At 42.1% G+C, this 23,506-nt stretch overlaps 1 protein-coding gene across 4 annotated transcripts in view; it reads right to left on the bottom strand.

Annotated features, from left to right (window-relative positions):
* NSMAF (neutral sphingomyelinase activation associated factor) overlaps positions 1-23,075 on the bottom strand; it is a 72,138-nt gene extending 49,063 nt beyond the window's left edge. Inside the window, exons 1-6 of one of the 4 annotated variants that reach the window (XM_049854453.1) lie at positions 22,486-22,567; positions 20,200-20,363; positions 6,194-6,283; positions 3,002-3,080; positions 2,842-2,909; positions 2,725-2,761 (exon numbers count right to left, since the gene is read on the bottom strand). In XM_049854453.1, the coding sequence (XP_049710410.1) occupies positions 2,725-2,761; positions 2,842-2,909; positions 3,002-3,080; positions 6,194-6,283; positions 20,200-20,240 (315 nt within the window). In that variant the 5' untranslated portion in view covers positions 20,241-20,363; positions 22,486-22,567. Of the gene's footprint in view, positions 1-2,724; positions 2,762-2,841; positions 2,910-3,001; positions 3,081-6,193; positions 6,284-20,199; positions 20,364-22,081; positions 22,135-22,485 lie in introns of those variants that run through there. The other 3 variants (XM_049854452.1, XM_049854451.1, XM_049854454.1) reach the window with 3 other exon arrangements.
* Between the last annotated feature and the right edge of the window lie 431 nt (positions 23,076-23,506).

The raw sequence follows: 23,506 nt of genomic DNA, 5'->3' as shown, positions 1-23,506 counted from the left end.
GCAGAGTGACCCGGGTGCCTTGGGGCATTTGTCAGTAGAGCTAAAAGACCTTTGTAACACTTGCCCAGGCAGGGACCAGAGAGAGGCATGCCTGGGGGCAAGGCTGAGAAGAGGCTGTCCTGATCAAGAACTACATCCTGAGTATTTCTGAACCTGAATTGTAACCTATTACTTCCCTAATAAACCCTGTAACTATGAGTATTGTTTGTGAATTCTCTGCGGCCAGTGCAATGACCTACTGAACCCAGCAGACAAGTAAAGAGTGTTGTGGGAGGGATGGTTGGTGCTAGAACTGGTAAAGACGGCAGAGAAAGGAGGTATGTCTGACCTCCGCCGCATAGGAATCAGCCTTGGGCTGTTGATCTTGATTCTCCTTCCCCCTTGTGATGTTAGAGGAGGTCAGATGCTGCACCCAGGCCATGGTTACATACATAGTACATATTACTAATGATAAGATGAAAAAAAAAAAAAGACCATCAGAAGTGTGGTACTTCCAACTCGAGTACGTTGTAAGTTGGAGACTAACTCTATGTATAAACCAGAGCCTGGTCCTTCTCTGCTTTCAGCTCTCCACCGGCTTCTCTCTCTTGTGCTTCATTCTCCTGCCTTTCTGTGGCCTCGGGCCCTGATGACCAGGCCGTGCACTGCTCCAATCACATTCCCAGCGCTCTCTGACTCCCACACTCCCACCACACTTACCTCACTGCTCTTCCCATAGCTGAGGTCACTGCAGGGCCTCTGCCCTTGCCATCTCCTCTACTTAGAACACATTCATTACAATTACACAGCTCACTCCCGCAAGCCTTTCAAGTCTCTTTCCTGTCACTTCCTCAGTGAAGCCACCCTGACCACTCTATGAAAGCAGCACAGGTATTCCTTAGCACTTCTATCCTTCTGTCCTGTTTTAGCGTTCTTCATAGCATCACTGTAGATGTTTTTTTGCCATCTGTCTGCCCTGCTGAAAGGTGAAGTCCATGGGGAGAGGGGCTTTGGATATTCTCCTTTGTATCTCCAGATCCTTGAATACTTAAACACATATACACACCCCTCCTTATTCTAGCAGCAACAGAAAATGTGGAAGCAAAACTCTGTGAAAACCAGTGCACTATATTTCTGAGACTTTTTGACCTAATAAGCAAAAAGAAAAAAAACCCCACAAAAGTTTCCTGGTTGACCCAGGAAGCTTAAAATAATTCTTGAAAGAATGCATCTAGGCACTATTGGCATTAAGCTGACTTTGAGTCGGCTCTTCTACAAACTATTACAAGTAAGTGGAGAGATTTTTTAAAAATCTATTAAAGTGAATCAACATTTTAAAATGTAACTAAAATGTATAGTTTTATGATACAAGCCATACTTCTTACTGAAAAAATACCTCTTGCTTTCAAGATACGGCCTATCTAGAATAAGACCATCATGAAGAATCATAACACAGAAATAATGGGAGCAGAGGTGTGGACCGGAATAATTAATAATGGTATTCCCTCTCCAAAGCACTAAGATGGCTGTAACTGTTTTCGTATGTGCCAGTTGAAATAAGATAAACCAAAGACAGCTTGTGAGATGTTTTCTTCCTTCAAGTTAGCAAAATCATCAACAGCAGAAAATCACCTAATCTGTGCTCCTGCAGTTTTCACAAAATAATTTTCTTCATTTTACATTAATAAGTGCTCCATGAACAGAAGGGTCCAGTGGCCAAAAAAATGTGCCCGGAACACTGTCTCCTACTAACCATTTGCCTCCTGGAGAACCAATGCATGTTAGTATGGTCAAGGCTTTGAGTCCGCCCTGCAGTAAAGCCATCTGTTTAACTCTGCTCCTCAAAGCTTCTCCTAAACTCACTTGATCACGGAACAAGTGTTCTCCGAACATGTCAACACCTCGGGAACCAGGGCTCTGCAGACAGTGGAAGCAACCTGGAGCCCTCCCAGCCCTTCATTTACAAAGAACATGAAATCCAGAGTCAGAAGGAAGTGGTCCACAAACTCTACTCCTTTCTTTTTTACAATTTAAAAAAAAAAAATCTATAGACTAACAGGAGACAAACCATGTTTTAACTGATCTCTTTATCAACAGTGGAAACCCTGGTGGTGTAGTGGTTAAGTGCTACGGCTGCTAACCAAAAGGTCAGCAGTTCAAATCCACCAGGTGCTCTTTGGAAACTCTATGGGGCAGTTCTACTCTATCCTATAGGGTCGCTATGAGTCAGAATTGACTTGACAGTAACAGGTTTTATCACCAATACTGCGTCTGTGAATGAAGATGAATAAAGTTGAGGTTAACAAAAGGTTCTGCCCCCAAGAGTCATAATCAGTAGAGACCACCCTGGTTGTCCTAGTAAGGCAGGGGTCAGTTTGGGGGGGTGCGCCCTGGGTTTCCAGCCTCCTAAATGTTCAGGGGCCACAGGAGGAAGTGCAGCCCCTTTGTCTCAAAGCGGCTGCCTTGTCCAGGAAAGGTGCCCTCAAAGGCTTCCATGGTACCCTCAAGATGCAAATGCCAGCCTGCGTGTGTCACACACTTAATAAATAGTCTTTGACTAATCAGCAGCCATTTGCCCATTAGGGATCACATCTTTTAAATGATACGTATTTCTCAATGATTAAATTTAAAAAGCTTTTAAAAATATATTCAACAGTCTTTATTTGAGATTTCCACAAATAATTTCGCCACGCAAAATACATGTATCTTTATTCAGGAAAAACATTTTTACTATATGCTTCTTACCTGACTGCAAATAAGTGAAATTCCCCCAGATTTTGCCCTAAAATGCAGATAAAAGTCATTAAATATACACAATTTTTTGGATGAAGTAGAAGTAAACATTTAGTGGCAATGACATACTTTGCAAAGTGTCTACTGGCTCCATTTTCTCCATGTTTTCCTATTTTTATACAATCTCTCAAAGGAATCTGGATAAAATTGACAGAAACATAAAAATCAGCAAAGGCAAAATAAATACCAAAAATTGGAATGTTTCTGTTCACATTTAAAATGTGCTTACCTTAATAATGGGCTGGGATATTGCATCTGGTTCAAAAATCACTGACTTGGAGCATATTTTTAAGGAGCCTCTGATTTTCCTAGGGAGCAAAGTATAAAAGATTAATGAACCTAGATAAAGTTGTAAAAGAATCATCACATGTTCTGACTAGAAAGTAGGCCACTAATGTGTCAACTAATAAAATATCAACAGTGCAGCTAAAGAAAGGATATCAAAGATTGGAAACACAGCAAACAATGTTTCCCGTATCTCCAGCTCCCTGGAGATCAGAGAAATCTGCACATACTGTAATTACGGTTTCATCTGTGATGCACTGTGCCAATCTAGCTCCTACTAAACCTGACTCTGGAAACCCTGGTGGCGCAGTGGTTACGACGGCTGCTAACCAGAAGTCTATAGTTTGAATCCACCGGGCACTCCTTGGAAACTCTGTGGGGCAGTTCTACCCGGTCCTATAGGGTTGCTAGGAGTCAGAATCGACTCGACAGCAGTGGGTAAACCTGACTCTGACTGTCACATCTATGTCCCCTGCACATATTAAGTGCTCAATAAGTGTTGTTTGCTGCCAGTTCAGTTGGCCTGCGACTCATGGTGACCCCATTCAAAAATACATGAATTCATATAAGCATTTCCACTTCAAATGTAAGATTGCAAGGCTTAAGTTCTTTAATAATATATTTATATCTCTTTTATACAGAAAATTTTTGGCTTTGGTATTAACATAATTACTCCTTTGCTTTACCCACCTTTATAAATTTATCTGCATATTGTCTATAAAATCCTTTCAAAATAATAATACCAATATCATTACAAAGTGTTATGACTGAAAACAGTTCATGACTTCTTTGCCATTTTTTTTTCCACTTAGGATATATCCCACCAGGGACAATTAAAGTATTGTGTTTTGAAGTCAATTAAAATTATTCTCCTAGGTGGTTAATTCACCAACTTTACATAAAGCTCATTTGTTTTGATTTTTAGGAACTACTGTTCCTTTTATAAATTGAATTCTATTTTAAAATATACAAAATATTTACTAGATCAGGTGGACATTCCATGGTTTATTCAATCAGTCCTCTAGGCAACTGTTTCTAGTCTTTTACTATTGAAAACAGTGCTGCAATGAGTAACCCTGTACCTGCCATTTTTTTATACTGGCCAGTGTATCTTTGAGACAGCTTCCTAGAAGTGGAATTGCTAGATTAATAGGTTAAGGCACATGCAATCTAGTTAGATATTACCAAATTCACCTCCATGGGGTCGTACCGTTTTGCCCTAATAATAACTTTAAAACAATAAAAACATTTTTCAGTTTGGTGTATTATATTTGTATTTTGATAATAAACAAATGCAAGGCATTATTATGGCACAGGACAGTGGAGTGTTGCAAGGAAAAAAAAAGTATCAAACAGGGAAAAGGATATGAGTAAAACTGCAGAGGTAAGAAAGCAGATGCTGTGGTCAGGGAAACCCCAGTTGCCGTCAAGTCAATTCTGTCTCATGACAATCCCACGTGTTGCAGAGTCAAACTGTGCTCATTAGGGTTTTCAAGGTTGTGACCTTCTGGAAGTAGATCACCAGGCTTTTCATCCACGGCACTTCTGGGTGGATTCCAACCACGAGGCTTTCTGTCAGCAACCAAGCACTTAACAGGGATGGTGCAAACTGTTTGCACCCTACTGTTAACCTAAGGAAACCCTAGCGGTGTAGTAGTTAAGAGCTACGTCTGCTAACCAAAAGGTCAGCAGTTCAAATCCACCAGGCGTTCCCTGGAAACTCTACAAGGCAGTTCTACTCTGTCCTATAGGGTTGCTAGTCGCTATGAGACGGAATCAACTTGACAGCAATGGTTTTGGTTTTTGGGTTAACCTAAAGGTTTACCATGGAAGAAAAAGCCTGGTGATCTGCTTCCATTAAGATCACAGCCAAGAAAACCCTATGGAGCAGTTCTACTACGCAATGCATGGGGGGTTGTTACGAGTCAGAATCAATTCGATGGCAGCCAACAACATGGTTCCCAACCCACCTGTTACCATCGAGTCAATTCCTACTCCTACTAACCCTACAGGACAGAGTAGAAATGCCTCACAGGGTTTCCAAGGCTGAAATCTTTATGGAAGCAGACTGCCACATCTTTCTCCCACAGAGTGGCTAGTGGGTTTGAACTGCCAACCTTTTGGTTAGCAGCCAAGCACTTTAACCACTGTGCCCCCAGGGCACCACAACCTGGTCAGGTAATAGTAAATGTCTAATTCAACTGAATGCTAAGGAAACAGATACGTCCTAAGCTACCAAAAGCCAAGTGATTTTTTACTTTGGCTTGCACTTAAACGCCACACATTTTTCTATCCTTTCAGGATAAAACCTGAAGAAAACTAAAACTTCATGTATTTATCTAATGTCAAAGGATCCTTTAATTCTAAGTTGTAGCCTATAGCCGTTAAGTAACTTCCCAAAAGGAAATCATTAGCATATACATTTTTTCTGGAACAACTTTCATCTTAGTTAATTCCTACTTGGCATTTTAAACAAACAAAAAACTACATTCCACATTTTGTATACAGCTTTCAAAATAAGACCAAAAGAAACAATCTGTTTTTATAGTAGTAAATACCTGCCCTGAAACTACAGAAAAAACAGATGTTGCTTCTAGTTCAAACCACATTATTCATCCTGAAAGTGTATATTTTTATACCACTCGTGATTCAGGAGCCCTGGTGGCACGGTGGTTAAGTGCTACAGCTGCTAACCAAAAGGTCAGCAGTTCGAATCCACCAGCTGCTCCTTGGAAACCCTATGGGGCAGTTCTACTCTGTCCTATAGGGTTGCTAGGAGTCGGAATCAACTCACTGGCAGCAAGTTTTTCTTGTGCTTCATGATCATCACTTTACAACACCAAAACCAAGTAATTACGGGGAGAGAGTATTTTGCACAAGCACAAGACGGGTGCAAGAAAAAAAGTGATGAAAATCGTAGCTTTCTAGCCAGCTGATTTAAGGTACCCACAACCTTAGGGGAATTAGAATACAATGCTTCTGAGCTTTGAAAACTGTCTGAAGTTATGGCAGCAATTTGTAGATTCCCCTCCTCATTGCTTTTCCAATAAGAAATGAGGAAGAAAAAACCTATATGATCATGCATTTAATTTAAAAAATATCAGATATCAGTAAAATATCCAAAAATCTTCCTTACCTTTCACTCGGGCTGCCTTTGTGCTGAATATGATTAGCTGTGTGCTGTTCAAAATAGTACTCCTCCAAAGTAAGCAGCAGCAAGGAAAATCTAAATTGGAGGGAAAATAACCAAACTTTCTTTTATGTTTATTTTTTAGAAAGTATAAGAAAAATCTGTTTAAAACATCTGACCATTCATTAGAACAGTTCCGTTCATTAATTCAGCTCATCCTTATTAAGCATATGTTATATACCAGGCATCCCTGGGTGAAACGCCAACGGTTAAGCACTCGATTACTTACTGAAAGATTGGTAGTTCAAACCCACTCAGAGGTGCCTTGGAAGAAAGGCCTGGTGATCTACATCTGAAAGGTCACAGCCTTGAAAACTCTGCTCTGCAACACACAGGGTCCCTATGAGTGAGAATCGACTCAACGGCAACCGGCTTAGTTTTGATATGCCAGGCGCTCTTCTACCAGGTGAAGAAAGGAGCCTCCCCCACCCTCATCCGTGGCTTCGCTTTCCTCTGTTCCAGCTAGACACAGCTGATCGCAGTTCAAAGAGGTTAAATGAGTACAAAGCATAAAGAAATCTCACGCCATCCTACTCCGTCATTCACATAACGTTTATTACAGTATATTGTTCTCGTTGTTCTATTTTATTATTGCTGTCGTTAATCTCTTACTGTCCCCAATTTATAAATTAAACTTTATCACAGGTATGTAGATACAGGACAAATCATAGTATCCACAGGGTTCAGTACTATCCGCGGTTTTAGGCACCATGGAGGTCCTGGAACGCATCCCCCCTGGATAAGGGGAACCACTGTAAAGAAGACAGACTTCCTTTGTATGTCTAATATCTACCATACCAAAAGGTAAAATAGCCCAAGAGGTTGGTTTACACCTTTGCAGAAACTGCAAATTTCATTAAATTAAGCTTATTCTGACCTGAACAAAGCTTGGAGCTGTCCCCGCTATAGAATTTCATCATCTCCTTCCCCCACCCCCAACTGATACACAAGGCTCCGTACCTCCACTCTCCACCCCCTCCACCATGTTTCACAGTTACCTGTGTTTATCTTGTCACTGTACAAGACCCTATGCCTCTTGAAGGTGGTCTCCAGATATTCCCTACAATAACCAACCTAATGTTTTGTACAAAATGGGCATTTAAAAATAAGTAAGCTGAACTGAATGGAATTGAAATATACTTCTTTTTCGCATTTTAAGTGTTTTAAATTTTTAAAAAACAAGAGGAGGTAACAACAAAAAGTATTAATTTAGTTGTACAGTCACAGAAACAAAATATGGTCACAGAAACAAAATATATGGCAAAGAAATATCACTGGCATCTAGCGTCACGTGGAAAGTCTTCATGACAAGTGTAGGACGTGAGCTGGGTCTTGAAGGTCTGGTGTGTTGGAGGAAATACTGAGATTAAACCTGGCAGACTGAACTCGTTTGCTTATTTCTATTCCTTCCTGAAACAAAAGTAAGCAATAAACCGCATAAAATCAAAGCAAACTGCAAACATAAACCAAAAACCAAACCCATTGCCGTCGAGTTGATTCCAACTCACAGTGACCCTACAGGACAGAGTAGAACTGCCCCACAGGGTTTCCAAGGAGCGCCTAGTGGATCTGAACTGCCAACTTTTTGGTTAGCAGACGTAGCACTTAACCACTATGCCACTGGGGTTTCCAGAAACATAAAAGCAGATAAGAGATATCAACACATTTGTGAAAGAAGGAAAGCAGATGGCAAGAATCAGCAGTCATCAGGAGTCAGAGTAGCAGATGCCTGCAGAGAAGACTGCTATTCCAGAGAAAACCAGCTCAAGTCACAGGATTACATGAAGATTCTCAAATTTTAGGTATCTGGTACCAGGGAGAGCAGAGATGAGGCCAAAGGAATGGTTAAAAGTAAGAGTGAGGGACAGTGGCCCACAGCTTCCTTCCCTGATGGTTATCCCTACCCCACTCAGGCAGATGGTTTTTCTATAGAAAAACCCGGCAAGAGGCTGCCAACTAGACACCAGGCAGAGTGGAGAGCAGGGGGTAGGCTGTGGTCTGAAAAGAAGGCAATTAAGCAATGGACTAGACACATGAACACTAGCAGGAGACATACACCACTCCAGGAAGGAATCTGGTGGATTATTTTCAGAAAACCTAAACAGCCCCAGAAAAAGGGCCTACATTTGAAAAGAGCCAGGTCTCTGAAACTTCATTCCACCGTGAAGCCCAACAGAAAAGGCCCTTCTCCGCTTGAGTGCTCCACACTTAAATAAGAAAAGACAGCCAAAGGTCAGCCTCTAACAAGAACCATCAAGGCCAAAACAAACAGAAGGAGGCAACTTGAAGGACTAGAGACAATGCAGGAGACAGAAGAAAAGGTCAAAAAACTGTAATTTCCTTACAAGGAAGAAACTGTATTGATGAAATGAGAAAAAAAAAATTGTTCACTAAAAAAATGATCTGAACAACAACAAAAAAAAACCTCTTAGAAATTAAAAATAATTAAAATCCTTGAACAAGAATTAATCATAGGCTAAACTGCCAAAGTTCAATTTGAAATGCTCACTGTTAATATTTATCCTGAATTCCAATACAATCAGAAGAGTTAGGGTTGCTAAGAACAGTCCTTTGATGCATCAGGTAATTTCTGAAAAAAAATATCTAGGAAAGTATAAATCAGGGAGATACTCACAAATGATCTCGGCCCTAACTTATAGCTTGTATCTTAATGACCTGAAACCATCTGCTCGGGCTGAGGCTACGCAATCCTTCTTCCTCCCTCCTCTTATTGATAGTGAAAAATAAGTGTTTTTCGGTAAGACAATGACATGATTTATCGCTATGAACCACAAGGAGCCTTCATAGACAACTAGCTCTTCCATATAATTATTAAAACACAATCACATCAACTAGTTTAGAACTAAAGTCACCATTTTGGTAAATGGTTTATAGCCTCCGTGCTGTTGTTAATTGTCGTGGAGTTGATTCTGAGTTATGGTGACCCCGTGTGTGCAGAGTATAACTGCTCCATAAGGTTTTCAAGGCTGTGACTTTTTGGAAGCAGATTTCCAGGCCTGTCTTCTGAGGCGCCTCTGGGCAAGTTCATTTGAACCGCCAACCTTTCAATTAGAAGTCAAATGCTTAACCATTTGTACCACCCAGTCTCCTATGGCCTCTTTAACTCACCAATATATACAGTTTATAAGAAATACAAAGTGAAGGGATGTAACCAAATTATACTATTCAAAGTTAAAGGACTATGGAACTTTTCTGAGTTTTTCTTTTAAGTCTTTAGTCACCCTTGCTTTAAAATTTTTCTATGTAAAAGTGATTACAGCTGTTTCATGGTATATAGAACAATGGTTTTCAGTACATTCTGTGGAGTGAAAGGTTTCCTTCTTTAAAAAAACAATTTTCCCCACTGCCATCAATTCTAATAGTTAAGAGCTCAGCTGCTAACCAAAAGGTCGGCAGTTTGAATTCACCAGCTACTCCTTGCAAACCCTAAGGGGCAGTTCTACTCTGTCCTATAGCGTCACTATGACGGAATTGACTAGATGACAATGAGTATTCATATTAAATAACACCATAAATTATTTCTTTAGGAGAATTTTGGCCCTGCTTCTGAATTTTTGTTTAATCCACCTTTACAGAAGAAAAGGACCGCACTCTCTTTAAAAAAATTTCCTCTTTCAGCAACCCAACTTGCCTACAAAGATGCTGTTCTGTCTCTTGTCACCTAAATTATAAAGCACACTGGTCAACAACAACCTAAAATAGCGCCACTCCCGGCAGTCCTTAGGCAGGAACCTAGCATTCATAGCTACTCAACAATTACTCAGAGCTCTGTTGATGATTAGCCCTTATGGTGCATCTGGATGGCTCTGCTAGTCAATCATTTCCCAAGATTCTCTAGGCTTCACTGTACTGACAATCGATCAACGGGAGAAAGTGCCCGGGAGCCTTAGAGATGTGAGCAAGGGCAGAGGAAAGAGTGTGAGTGCTGTGTCTGGCCATCCCTACCCTGAATACCCCAACACCATCCTTGGGTTAAGCTAGACTGCACTGCTGGTGAACAGGTTTAACGAAATTGGGCATCATATACATTTTTGTAAACTTCCTAAAATGGTTTTGAAATAAGGAAGAGATTAAGAAAAATGCTGAACAGACAAGGGCCAAGAACACAGTCTGGTAACCCATCATTAGTAACATTCTCCTAATAACACATTAGATAGAAAATTTTTAATAAAGTTAACATTAACTTCCCCGTCTCGATTTTGTTATTAAAACATCACAACTGCAAATCTTATTCTCTGTCAAAGTTCAGATGAACTAAATCTACTGCAGTTTCCTGACCTACCAGTTAGAACTCTGTTCAGAGCGATCAGATTAGCGTGACTACTTTACGGTGTGAATTCATGCTAGACACTGGTGACAGCGACTTCCTCTTCCAGCTGTTTATAAATAATCTGTCTGATCTAGAAATAGCTTTAAGCCTATTTATACACATAAATTCTTTCAACACCTTCAAAGTTCCTAGACCACTTAAAATGCAAACTTTCCCAGGATTTTTTGCCAGGAGACAACAGTACATGGGTGTCCCTTGCATCTTCACTCATCATATAAATGTTCAGAGTCATTTACAGATGGCAAAACAAGAGCCGCTTTCTCTCTCATCAATCAACGTTATCCCATTCGGCTGGACCCTAAGCAGCTGCCTAGCACTTCCTCGTTTCAATCACAACTTTAGAAGACTTTTTTTTTTTAATCTACAAACCAAAAAAAAAAAAAAACAACTCATCGCTGTCCAGTTGATTCCAACTCACACTGACCCTATAGGACAGAGCAGAACTGCCCCATACGGTTTCCAGGGAGCAGCTGGTGGATTCGAGCTACCGATCTTTTGGTTTTAATCTATAGTGTTTTCTAAAACCTCCACTCACGTATGGCTTTAACCTTCTTGGTGCTAATTGTGCAGGTCTGTACTACCCTTTAATCTGTCCCTGGTTATTGCCCTTCCTGCTTTATATTTTACAAATCATAAGCTCCAAGGAATACAATCTGTGCAGTCTCTCTATATTGTTAACTTGCTTGCCTCATTTTCTATAAATCTTCACCAAAGACCATTTGGGTTGAATGTTCAGAATTCTACTTTGGATACTTTCACAAAATTCTATTTTTGCCACTTTCACAAAGTTCGTGGGTCAACAAGCCATTCCAGAGTCAATGGTTCAGCCAACAATCCTTATCTTTTTCTTCTCCTTGAAACTTTCAAAATCTAGGTTCTATGTATAATAGGATTCTTCTTAACTTATGTGGGCTTCAATAATATAAAATTTGATAAAATTGACTGCTTAACTAAAGACATCTACCATTGCTCCCTTATTAATTAATCTCTGCTTAAAAAAAAAAAAAATTTTTTTTTTTTTAAGGTTCAGTATTATGTAAAGCTCTCCTGTCTTCTGCCTTCAAATAAATTAAAATTCAACAAGGAAGTCAAGAAACTGTGATTATACCTCAGTAAGCATTTCAGCAGGTATTGGCTATGGTCTTCTATTATTTTTCTGTAATGCCACTTCCCATTTTGTGATTGCATCAGACACACATCAGCCATTTTTTTTTCCACACAGCTAGGTGACTTATAACAAATGAGTGCAATTATGCTATCTCTGTTCCTCTTCCCAATATGTTCTCTGAGTTTTTTTCCCTCTGGTTCATGGGTTCCACTGCGTATCTTCCTGACATTCTGAACCCACTGCCTCACCTCCTAACAGGTCTTTCCCTTTGAATAGATCTGCAGCTTTTCAACACTAGATTCCAATCCTGAGTCCCACTCTACCACACTTCAGTGATGCCTAAAACTCACATGAATCCTCTTTTGTAATAACATTCAGCTCATTTTCTTACCCATGTTCTGCACATTTGTATAGAGATATGTGAGTCAGTATTATTTCTAGGCTCTGTCCCAACTGTTCCTCATGTAAATTACTGGAGGCCCCTGTATCCCTGAAGTAGCATTTCATCTCCTGCCTGCTGTCCTCCAGCATAACCAATTTCACTATTTCACTGGGCCTTTGCCACCCTCCTCTTCTGTAATAAGTTTAAAGCTCTCTTTATTACCTCATCCAGCCCCTAGGAGATTACATTCTCCCGACTATGTAAGATGCAGTTAATTCCGGGCTAAGATGACTCAGGGATCCAAATCCCTCTCACAATGACAATCTATAAAGCCGGTCATTTCTATTTGCAAGTTCCAGCAATCTAAGAGAAGAAATGGTAAATATATATATATATATATATATATATATATCTCCTATGCTCTCGGTCTTTCAATTTCCTCACCAAGGGTCACAGCCCTGGAAAGGACACTTTCATGAGCCTTCTCTATTAATTGAGAAGATGGTAGTACACTTTGAAGGAGCAAAAACAATCAAGATGAATGCTTAATGCTGTTATCTAGAGCAGGGCTTCTAAAACTTTAATGGACACACAGTCATCTGAAGATCTTGCTAAAAGGTGGATCTGACTCTCAAGTCTGGGATGGCACCTGAGATTCTACATTCCTACAGCGTCAAAAACCCTATGGAGCAGTTTTACTCTTCACACATGGGATCATCATGAGTGAGAATCGACGTGATGGCAACTAATAACAACAACCATCTCCCAGGCAATGCCCATGCTGCTGGTCCTGGGACCACACTTTGAGTAAAAAGGCTCTGATATCTACATAAAACAGACTTCAATCATTCCTGAATCATTCTAAGCTTCAAGGATTCCATGAAACTAAACACTGGCCAATAGCCCACATGCCTAATATTTAAAACAGAAGCAGTATATTATGGTGGTAAAAAGGCTGGGCTTGGTTCAGGGCACATTTGTTCTAGCTTTAGTTCAACCAGGACTTGGTTGTTTGACCTCCGTCAGAACACATTAGTTACTCAGGGCTCACGTATCTCAACTATAAAATTTGGGCCAAGTGGATACAGATTAGATTACCTCAAAGGTTCCTTCTTAATCAGTGCATCTACAGCTTTATTAAATAAACCCAGGCTTAATGAAATCAGCAGGAATTCCATTTCAGGCACTATGGAAGATCAGATGTCAGAGAAACAACCTCAGTACTGATTCTCTGAAAGTGCTGGATAGCTTACTCAAAAATCTTTTCAAATGCTTGGCTGAAAAATTAGAAAAGCAAGAGAGATTCTAGAGGTCAGAAACAAACACAAAGCATAAATCCAGAGTCATTAGCAAGCCTTGGAGCGACCTTTTTCCCTGTGGCTTTGCCCAATCCTTTGTTGAGGACAAATTATTGAGGCCCATGTGGTGGGGACAGTCATAGAGGATACAGAAAAATGCCAGAACTCCTAAAGACCACCCCCTCACCTCTGAGGAGGAACTGGGAAATAAAAACCACCTGTCCCCATCTCCCACAGTGAGAGATGGGAGGGCCTTGGCTCTAGAACGGGAACAAAGTAAGTCTCTCCGGAAAATCTGAAGCTACAAACCCTGGGGCCAGAATTCACATTAGTCAGAATCGACTTGACGGCAACGGATTTGGTTTGATTTTTTTATTTAGCCCAATTAAACCCACAACAAATTAATGTAGTCCCTCTCGCCACTCTAGGTAGAAACAAACGTAAACACTTTCTGGAAAAATATACCTTATATCCAGGTCTCAAAGAATTCCAAGGATAAACTTCCAGGGAACAAGAAGTCAAACCAGAGAATAATCAAAAAGCATAAAACACACAAGGAAATAAAATTACTAGGAACGAGGGTCAGTAACAGCAACAAACTGCTCAATCAAACCTGTAAAGACTCCAGGTATTTTATATGCTCTGATTTCAATAGTATGTTTAAAGAAATAAAAAGGCGTCAAAAGCATGACAAAGGAAGAGACTTTAATCCAAAATAACTAGGTAGTTACGAAAATGAACCGATTAAAGCTAGAAATTAAAAATACAATAATCGAAATTAAAAATTAATAATGGTTTAAACTGCGAATTAGGCAACTGGAGAGAAAATTCCTAAATTGTAAAATGGATTTAAATAACTCATAATGCAGCATAGAAAATTTAAGATATTCACTATTAAATTTTTAGACTAACCAAAACAGTTTACTACCCTCAGGCCCTCATCAAAGAAACTTCTAAAGAATAGTTTTTCAGGAACAAGAAAATAATCCCCAAAATGAGACATGACATGCAAGAAGGAATGCTGAGCAAAGAAAGTGGTAAATATGTATATAAAACTAAACAAGCATTAGCTGTACAATTATAATATCTAATTTGTGGGCTGAAAATATAGTTCAAAAATCTTGGACAATAACAGACTACAATTTTGAATGGAACAACAACAGCAGTTAAACATTTTAAGACCCTTATATTGTCAGGGAGGAGGACAAAGAGAATTGTTAACTTCAAATATAAATGTTAAAATTCCAAGGGTAAGCACTAAGAAGGCAGAACAGAAGTGTCATACTATTAAGGACAGAATAATGGAACGGGGTAAGAGATGGCTTGGGTTGATACAAAAGAAGGAAAAACAAGACAAAATGAAAGCACAAAAGGAGAAGACAGAAATAAATTCAAATGTGTACTCATAATAAATGTAAATGGACTAATCTATTAAGACAAAAATCATCAGACTGAATTATTAAAAAGTCCAACTAGGTGGCCTAGTGGTTAAGTGCTACAGCTGCTAAGCAAAGGGCCGGCAGTTTGAATCCGCCAACCGCTCCTTGGAAACTCTATGGGGCAGTTCTACTCTGTCCCACAGAGGCGCTGAGTCGGAATCAACTCGATGGCACTGGGTTCAATACTACTTGCAAGAAACACACTTAAAACTTAAAGGCATAGAAAATTTTAAACTAAAAGAATGGAATGGAAAATGCTTTATTGAGAGAGCCAGGGGTCACCCAGAGGAACCTAGGTCCATAATCTTGAAACATTCCTGAGCTCAAACCGTTTCCTGAACAATTGAGGGAAACAACCCCATGAAAGGCTGTCAGATTACCTAAGATATACTTCCTCAAAGTTGTCTTTCTGAAGCAGAGGGATAGAACCAGTCGGAGAGAAATGCACGGAACATCCACCGGCGACCGCTATATGACCTTCCACCAGAGGCAGTAAGGAGCTGCAGCGGCAGTTGGGAATCAAACTCGTGGCAAAAGGCGACTGCGCAGGCGCGACACCCCATAATAAGTGCTGCCAACCTTCCCAGATGCCTTTGCCACGGACTCCATCTTACCTGCAGAGTGCACGTGCAGATAAGGAACTAAAAGAACCACGTGGGACTCCTTATACCAAAAAAAGGAATTCTTTGAAACCCTAGTTGCTGATTCGCTATTACCCCCACTTCCTTTTCAGCAATAAAAGCTCGAGACAAAAAGACTCATGCGGGTGGGAGTAGCCTGCTAGAGTGCTATAGGCTTGGCTGCTGCCCCACTGTGCAGTGCTTTCATTTTCTAATAAAGGTTTTCCTTTTAAAAGTCAGCAGCCAAGTCACCCCAAGTAATTCTTTTCTCATGGGCAAGACAAGGACTCACTTTCTGGGGGTCCATGGGCCCCAGACTGTAACAATATCATGCAAATAACCAAAAGAAAACTAATAAAGCTCTAATAATATCAGACAAACTCTGTGGGGCAGTTCTACTCTGTCCTATACGGTCGTATGAGTCGGAATCGACTTAACGGCACTGCGGTTGTTTTTAATGTCAGACAAAATAGACAAAAAATTAGAAGACGAGGTCGTTACGTATTGATAGATTCAATTCGGCAAGAAGATAACAATTTCAAACTTGTATACACAAAACATACAGCAAAAATTAATATAGGGCAAAGTTCACAAAGCCACCATCATGAAGCACCTCTCAGTAATAGTCAATCAGAAAAAAAAAATCACAAGGTGTGTGTGTGTGTGTGTGTGTGTGTGTGTGTGTGTGTGTGTGTAGTGAGACAGCCCCCATAGGACGGTATCCTTTATTGGCTTCCTCCCCTACAGTGTTGTATTACACAATTATTTCCTTTGCTGTTCCCCCCCCCCCCCCCCTTTAACTTTGCATTTGAATCCTGCTTTTGCTTGGAGGTTATCCTTTGCACCTACATAATTTGTATGAACTCCCTACTTGTAAACCCCTTTAAAAGTAACCTGCCTGCCTGCCCTTGATGAGCAGTCCTGGCAGCAGCAGCTCCCGCCAACTCCATTTCCTTGTACAACAAAATAAAGGCGCCTTTTTGCTCTTCTACCTCAGCCTCTCATTTATTGGCCAATAGGAGTCACGCTGAGTAAGAACCTGGGGTTTCCTCTTGGTAACAAAATAATATTGTACCGATGTCAATACACATTTACATTTAACCTCACACAAAACATTTGTGAAAACCAACCACGTACTAAGCCATGAAACATAATTTCAAAGAATCATTATATGGGCCACGTTCACTAAACACAATTTAAAAATTAATAACAAAAAGATAATTTTAAAAATGAGTTGGAAAGTTTTAGACAGTTTTAAACATCTGGTTCTAAATACCAAAATGGTTTTTAAGAAGACACTAAGAAATTAATTTCTTAGTCTCTTCTATTTTATATCACTTTTTTTTTTTAAATAAAAATCACATAGCAAACACTCAAAATCCATTCACGGGTAGATACTTGTGCCCTCTCAAAGGTAGCCATCTCGGAAGAAGTTAATTTCAGATAGCGATTTGGATAAGGCCAATGTGAATTCTAAATTAACCAAAATATTTGCAACATCTATTTCCTCTTTTGTTATGTCAGGAAGAAAAACCTTACGCTGTAAATCACAGTTAGCCAGATTATCCATTTCTCGCAACCCATCAGCATTCCTGATTGATCGAGTAGTGACTGTGCAGTCTGTCTCCACTCTACACCGGGCATATCCCGCAAAGAGATAACAAAAAAATGGGATGATCATCCTTAGAAATGAAAGACTAAACGTACTATAACAAATCACTCTGCCCTCTTAATCAGTATTTTTAGTATAATAAATACAGAATCAGGGGAATAAAAAAACATGTTGAGTAAAAGAATTTTCATGTCAGCACATTCAAGAGAACTACTACACACACACACACACACACACACACACACACACAGGATGTTGGAAGCAAAGCTGAAGTTTTAGAAATGCTTACAAAGCTAATAAGGTAATATGTAGGTGTCCAATACAGAATTCAAGATCAGCAATGTTTTATCCTGGATAACAGCTTATAAGCCACGATTAAATAATTTGTTCAGTGGCATCATAGAGCTAAAACTGTGACTCTCCCCGGGAAGGAACATGCCACAATCACCTAAATTTCTGTATTACCCAAGGTAAAAATTGCTGTAGTACCACCACATCACTCCAAGAGTGTGAAGAGCAAAAAATATTTAACAATTAGCCTTTTCCTAAGTCTTAAAATAGAAATATCTTAAATAGCAGCAGTTTTGTATAATATCCTCATCCATTAACCCACTGTACACATCTGCCACTTCCAAAAATGCCAAGGAAGCTACGTGGTTGGTCTTTTTTTTTTTTTCCATTTATCTTCATCAACACCTGCATAGGCTACTTTTAAAAACCAGTAAAATCAAGATGCCATCTAAATCTTAACCAGGCAAAACTTACTTAGCGGCATCAGCCTTCATCTAACTTCACGAGGAGGGATGAGAATCACCACCAGCCCAAAGCTGAGCCCTTGAGGTGGAGCTCAGACATATCTCCACTCTCCCAATTTTTCACCGTTTCTGATACCAGCAAGCCTGCTGCCCAAAGGTGCTTAGTGAGAGCTCCATGGGTGGGTGTCTTGGTTATCCAGTGCTGCTGTAACAGAAATACCACAAATGGATGGCTTTAACAAAAAGAAATTTATTTTCTCACATTAAAGCAGACTAAAAGTCCAAATTCAGGGCGTCCACTCCAGGGGAAGGCTTTCTCTCTGTCAGCTCTGGAGGAAGGTCCTTGTCCTCAATCTTCGCCTGGTTGAGGAGCTTCTCAGGCACAAGGACTCCACGTCCAAAGGAGGCAGTCTATTCCTGGTGCTGCTTTCTTGGTGGTATAAGGTCCCCCACTCTGCTAGCTTCCCTTTCCATTTTATCTTTTGAGAGATAAAAGGTGGTGCAGGCCATACCCCAGGGAAACTCCCTTTACATTGGATCAGGGATGTGACCTGGGTAAGGGTGGTGTTACAATTCCACTCTAATCCTCTTTAACATAAAACTACAATCACAAAACGGAAGACTACAGAATACTAGGAATCATGGCCTAACCAAGTTGACACATATTTTTGGGGGACACTATTCAATCCATGACAGTGGGCAAGCCCACTGCAGCCAAGTCCTGCTGGTCTACTGGTTCGCACCACTCATGCGGTTGCCTCCTCTGTGCAGTCTTGTATCATCTTCAGTCTTAAACAACTCTCTCTCCTGTATCTTGGAGGTTCTCAGCACAGGAACCCTGGGTCCAAAGGACATGTTTACTCCAGGCTCCTCTTCTTGATGGTAGTGAGGTCCCCCTCAACTTCGGTGGGATTGGGCTTTTTGTAAGCCTGTTCCTCCCACCAAGACAATGAACTGACCAATCCCCTAGGTAGGCCATAGTCACCTAATTTGCATAGTAATCAACCAATCCCCATAACAGTTTTATTTACCTTATTTACATAGTGAACTGTCCAATTGCTCTACAAGACTGTGGCCTAGCAAATCATCTTGGAAAACTACAAACTCAGGGCAAGAAAGGCTGACATATAAAGAGAAACCTGTTGCACTGCATCAGGATATCAGTGTACTTAATCTGCATGGCCAAAAAGAGCATTCCCTTTGTTTTTTAATCTTGAAAATTATCAAAGCGTTTCTTTATAATCCTGATAAATAAACGGCACCACTGCATAGCTATTCAAGCCAGAAACCTGGGAATGGGATTGACATGTTTAGCAAATAAGAAAACAGGACTCCCGGCTAAATCTGAATTTCAGATAAATAATTTCTTAGTATAAGTATGTCCCAAATATTTATACTAAAAATTTGTTGTTTATTTGAAATTCAAATTTAACTGGGCATTTTTTCTGACAACTCTACCTGGGAGTCACCCCTGCTTCTTTCTCTGTCACTTCTTACATGCAATCTATCACACCAAGACCTACCAATTCTACGTCCCAAAAATATCTGGAATCCATCCATGTCTCTCCATTTCCTCTGCCACCACCTTGGTCTAAGCCACCACTGTAAGAATCTCCCAACCAAGCTCTCTGCTTCCATTTTCGTAGAAATATTATTTTAAACCCAGTGGCATCAAGTTAACACTAAGAAAAATAAAAGCTAACTTCAAGTTTCTCCTTTTCTGGAGCCATTACGCAGTTATCTGTACCTGTTGCCATAGCATCGATTCCGACTCATGGTGACCCTACAGGACAGAGTAGAATTGTTCCACAGTGTTTCCAAGGAGGGGCTGGTGGATTCGAACTGCCGACCTTTTGGTTAGCAGCTGAGCTCTTAACCACTGTGCCACGAGGGCTTGGTTATCCACAGAAATCTAAAATTCCTAAGCCAGCATCAAAGGAGCCAACAAACTCATAACTTTGAAAAGGTGAGGCCTTTCATGGATAACCTCTAAAATAGTCCCTTTTCAAGTTTCCCAAGGAAAGTAACAGTTCTACTGGGTATTCCTGAGACCATGACCTCATTGACAATTTTGGTACTCTCTGTTTATCATCACAAAGGGTTGAGCCAGGTAAGAATCTGTGCAGGAATGATAAATTAGGGCACAACAAAGTTGTCTTAGAATATTCTGGGCTTTTGGAATGAATTGTAGGTTTACAAAGATTGCTTGATTCTAGCCACATCAGATTGTGAGACAGATTTCTGTTACTCCAATCCATATTCTATGGCACAAGCCCTACTTAGAGTATGCCTGCCAGCCCAAAATTGCAAAGCCAGGAGGCAGAGCTTCTAAGAAACTGGGCAGTCAGCAAGTAGGAGTCAAATAAATATAAAACATGTGACACCACCTTTTTTGGATCGTTGATGCGCAGTAACCGCTGATACTCATGACTGATGAATCAATAAAAGAGGGGCTGGTACCAGTTTTTGCAGGTTGAATCACCTCCCTTCACCAAGAAGGCCAACCATCCTCATCTCGTGACTTCATACATGCAGAGCTGTATACACATCACTGTCATCAAGACAACAGGCAGATGTAAAGAAAACAGGTTTTCCTGTATATCAGAGTCCATAGAAGCATTACAACTGACTCTTGTATCACAAAAATGATGGCATTTCAGGTAGTTCAAAGTTCTCACAATGCATATCCAAACGTTCATCACTTTAACACAAAATACCAACATGTCTTCATGTTTCTGGAACTAAACAAAGAAATTCTATTCAAGCTCTTCCCACATGAAACAGGCCTCACAAATGCAGTCAGAAGACCTGCAAGTGTGAGTTACTTTAGTCAGGGCCCAGTTATTAATAAACAAGCCTGGCTGCTGCTAAAACCTAATCACACTACCAAAAACTTTCTTAGAACACATATCCAAGATGTGGTTTCTGTATATCTCATCTCCTCCGCAGTATGAGGAATGAAATTTCAGACTGTGGCTACCCGGCCACACTACTGATTAGAGAAGCATATGAAGGTTTGGATAAAACAAGGTAGGTGCTGCAAAATCACACGAGCCTTAGTTTGCACTGGTATTTACACATATAACCAGCTTTGTGGGTATCCACTGATCAGAAAACCACGTGACAAGCTAGAAACACTCAGAGAAAACTGTGGCTTTTACAACCAAAATAGTATTTGCAAAATTATTTACTCCGAGTTCTTTTGGCCTGTGACCCCAATACTCCCCAGCATGTTTTCTTCCTTTTTCAAAATGGGCAACTGAGAGCTTAATATAACTAAGGCCAGACAAACCTATAAGTTGTTCTTCCCCTGCCTACCTCCTTCACATACCTCTGTTAATGTCTTTGTTTTGACCAAACGTTAATGACTTTGTTCTTTGTTTTAAACTGATGCAAATAACCTTTTGTTCCATCCGGACTACCTGTGGCATACAACCCCCACAGGAAAGTTGGAGCCCAGGTATCAGATGTGTTTACCTTTAGCCTAATAAAGAAATGTCTGGCAGGGGACTACAAGGACACTTGTAACCCTTGTAAGATCCTATGTAAGCTCTAATGTAAAATTGCTATTTGGGATTCCATAGAGACGGCCTGCGTTCTGCTGGGTCCCCGGTGATGTATGCATCTCCTTAATAAACTTTCTCACTCTTTCTGACTTGAAGTATGTTTCATTGGCTCGACTCCTCCAAGGCACAGACCCTAATCAGGTAACAAGCCCTGTGACCCGAGGCATCAGCAAGCTGTTTGGGTGACAGGAATGGATTGACTTCAGAGCCAAGTGAGGTTTCTTAGGGGAGACTTCCCTTGGAGACTAACTCTGCCTGTGAGGATCAGAAACTCTATAAGCCACACTGCAGTGAGACGCCGAGGAGATCATTTTAGCTTCCGCTCCCGAGGCCAAACGTCGCTTACCCGGATGCCAGCGAAAAAGACTGCTCTGTACCCGGCAATTTCGAAGGCACAGCCTTCACCGCACTTATCAGGGCCGTCGCTCTGACTAGTGGCACGCGTTTAGGGAAGGCCCTAGCTTTTCTCATAAAAAAACCTTTCTCGCGGCGCTCCCTCAAGCCCACGAGGGGAGAGGGAGCTATTTGCCCATGTGCTTTGTTTGAAAAAGTCGGCAAGGAAAGGAAGGGCGACGTGAGGCAGGAAAGTCTACCCGCCCCGGGGCAGGCAGCTGTGGTCGCCAACCTACTTGCTCCGTCGGGACTGCGTGGAACCAGCCTGCAGCGCCCGACCGCAGTGCTCGGCCCCGACACCGCCGCTCACCTGGGCTGGGGGCGTCCGTCGAGCCCGCTACGGCCCGCCCCTGGCGAAGGCCAGGGCTCGCGGGCGGGTGAGCGGCATCCCCGCGCTCCAGGCCGGCCGGCCGCCCGCGGGAAGGATCCGCACCCTGCTCGGCGCGGCCTCTCTTCCGGGTGGGCCGGGCTCCTCTGCAGCTCGGCTTCCCCGCGGGGTGGGACCCAGGCTCCTGCCCCGGCCGTCTCCAGAGCCCGACCAGGCCCGCGGCCTCTGACCCCGGGCTCCGGCTCCCGGCCCCGGCAGGCTCCTTGCCCCGGAGATCTCCGGCCGCCGACCCCGCTCCCAGCCCACGGCGTCCGACCTAGGACCCCAGCCCGGCCGGGGCCCCGTCCTCCGTCCCCTCGGCTTTCCGCCGCCGGCTGCGCGCTCACCTCTCTTTGGAGTAGGGCTGCAGCTGCTGCTCCTGACGCTTCTTCCGGATAAACGCCATGGAGGGACGGCGCGAGCTTGCGGACGCAGGGCGCAAGGGTTCAGGCGCCGCCGCCGCCGGCCGAAGGCGCGGGCCCGGGGAGCCGGGGAAAACCCGGGGAGAGGTCTGCGAGGTCCCCGCGCGGAGGCGGCGGCCGAGAGCGAGGGGAGGGCCACAGGCCTGGCTCCCGTGTGGCGCCCTGGCGGCCGAGAGTCCAACGCTGCGCCCGCGGCCCGGCGTCCCGGCCGCGCTCAGAGCTGCATCGCGGCGTCGGGACTCGGCGGCGGCGCCGTGACTCAGGCCGTAGGAGGGGCAGCCGGGCGCGGTGGCCCGAGGCGTCCCCAGAGGCTGCGGAGGACCCAGAGGCCAGGCCAGGGGTTGTAGGACGCGGCTCGCTTACAAGCCCAACGTTTTACCAGCTGCACTTCACCAGCCGCTACTGCATTGCCCCATTTTTAATGTTTCATGTATGACAGTGGATACTTACCCATAAACTAAACCGCTTTTTTGCTACAGGGACTTGAAATAACTTTTTGGGTTCTTGAAATAATTGGCCTTTCTTTTTAAGGATTTAAAGCATCACTGCGGTACAGAAAACAAGTTTGTTTTGGATAAAACCACAGAAATTTATCCTAAGCAAAGGTTACAGTTCGAACCAGGAATAACACAGCTCATTGAGGTGAAACAGTGGTTTCCAAAGAGGGGTGTTTGAATCAGGGATGAGTACACTGCTACATCAGGCATCAGCCACAGGTTCTTCTTGATTGGTGCATCTCTGATTAGGGAAGTGAAAGGTGGGATATTGCAAGGCGCGGGAAGGGTACCTTATTTGTTCAGAGGTCATAGCTACAAAACAGTTGGTTACTGTCTTACTTATCTAGTGATGCTCTAACAGAAATTCCACAAGCGGATGGCTTTAACAAACAAATTTATCCTCTCACAGACTAGGAGGCCATTTTTGTTAGGCACCATCCAGCCTATAG

Source organism: Elephas maximus, chromosome 15 (assembly GCF_024166365.1).
Source record: "Elephas maximus indicus isolate mEleMax1 chromosome 15, mEleMax1 primary haplotype, whole genome shotgun sequence".
In the NCBI taxonomy this organism is placed as follows: Eukaryota; Metazoa; Chordata; class Mammalia; order Proboscidea; family Elephantidae; genus Elephas; species Elephas maximus.
The sequence above is the reverse complement of the archived record's forward strand: the minus strand, read 5'-3'. Positions and strand labels throughout refer to the sequence as shown.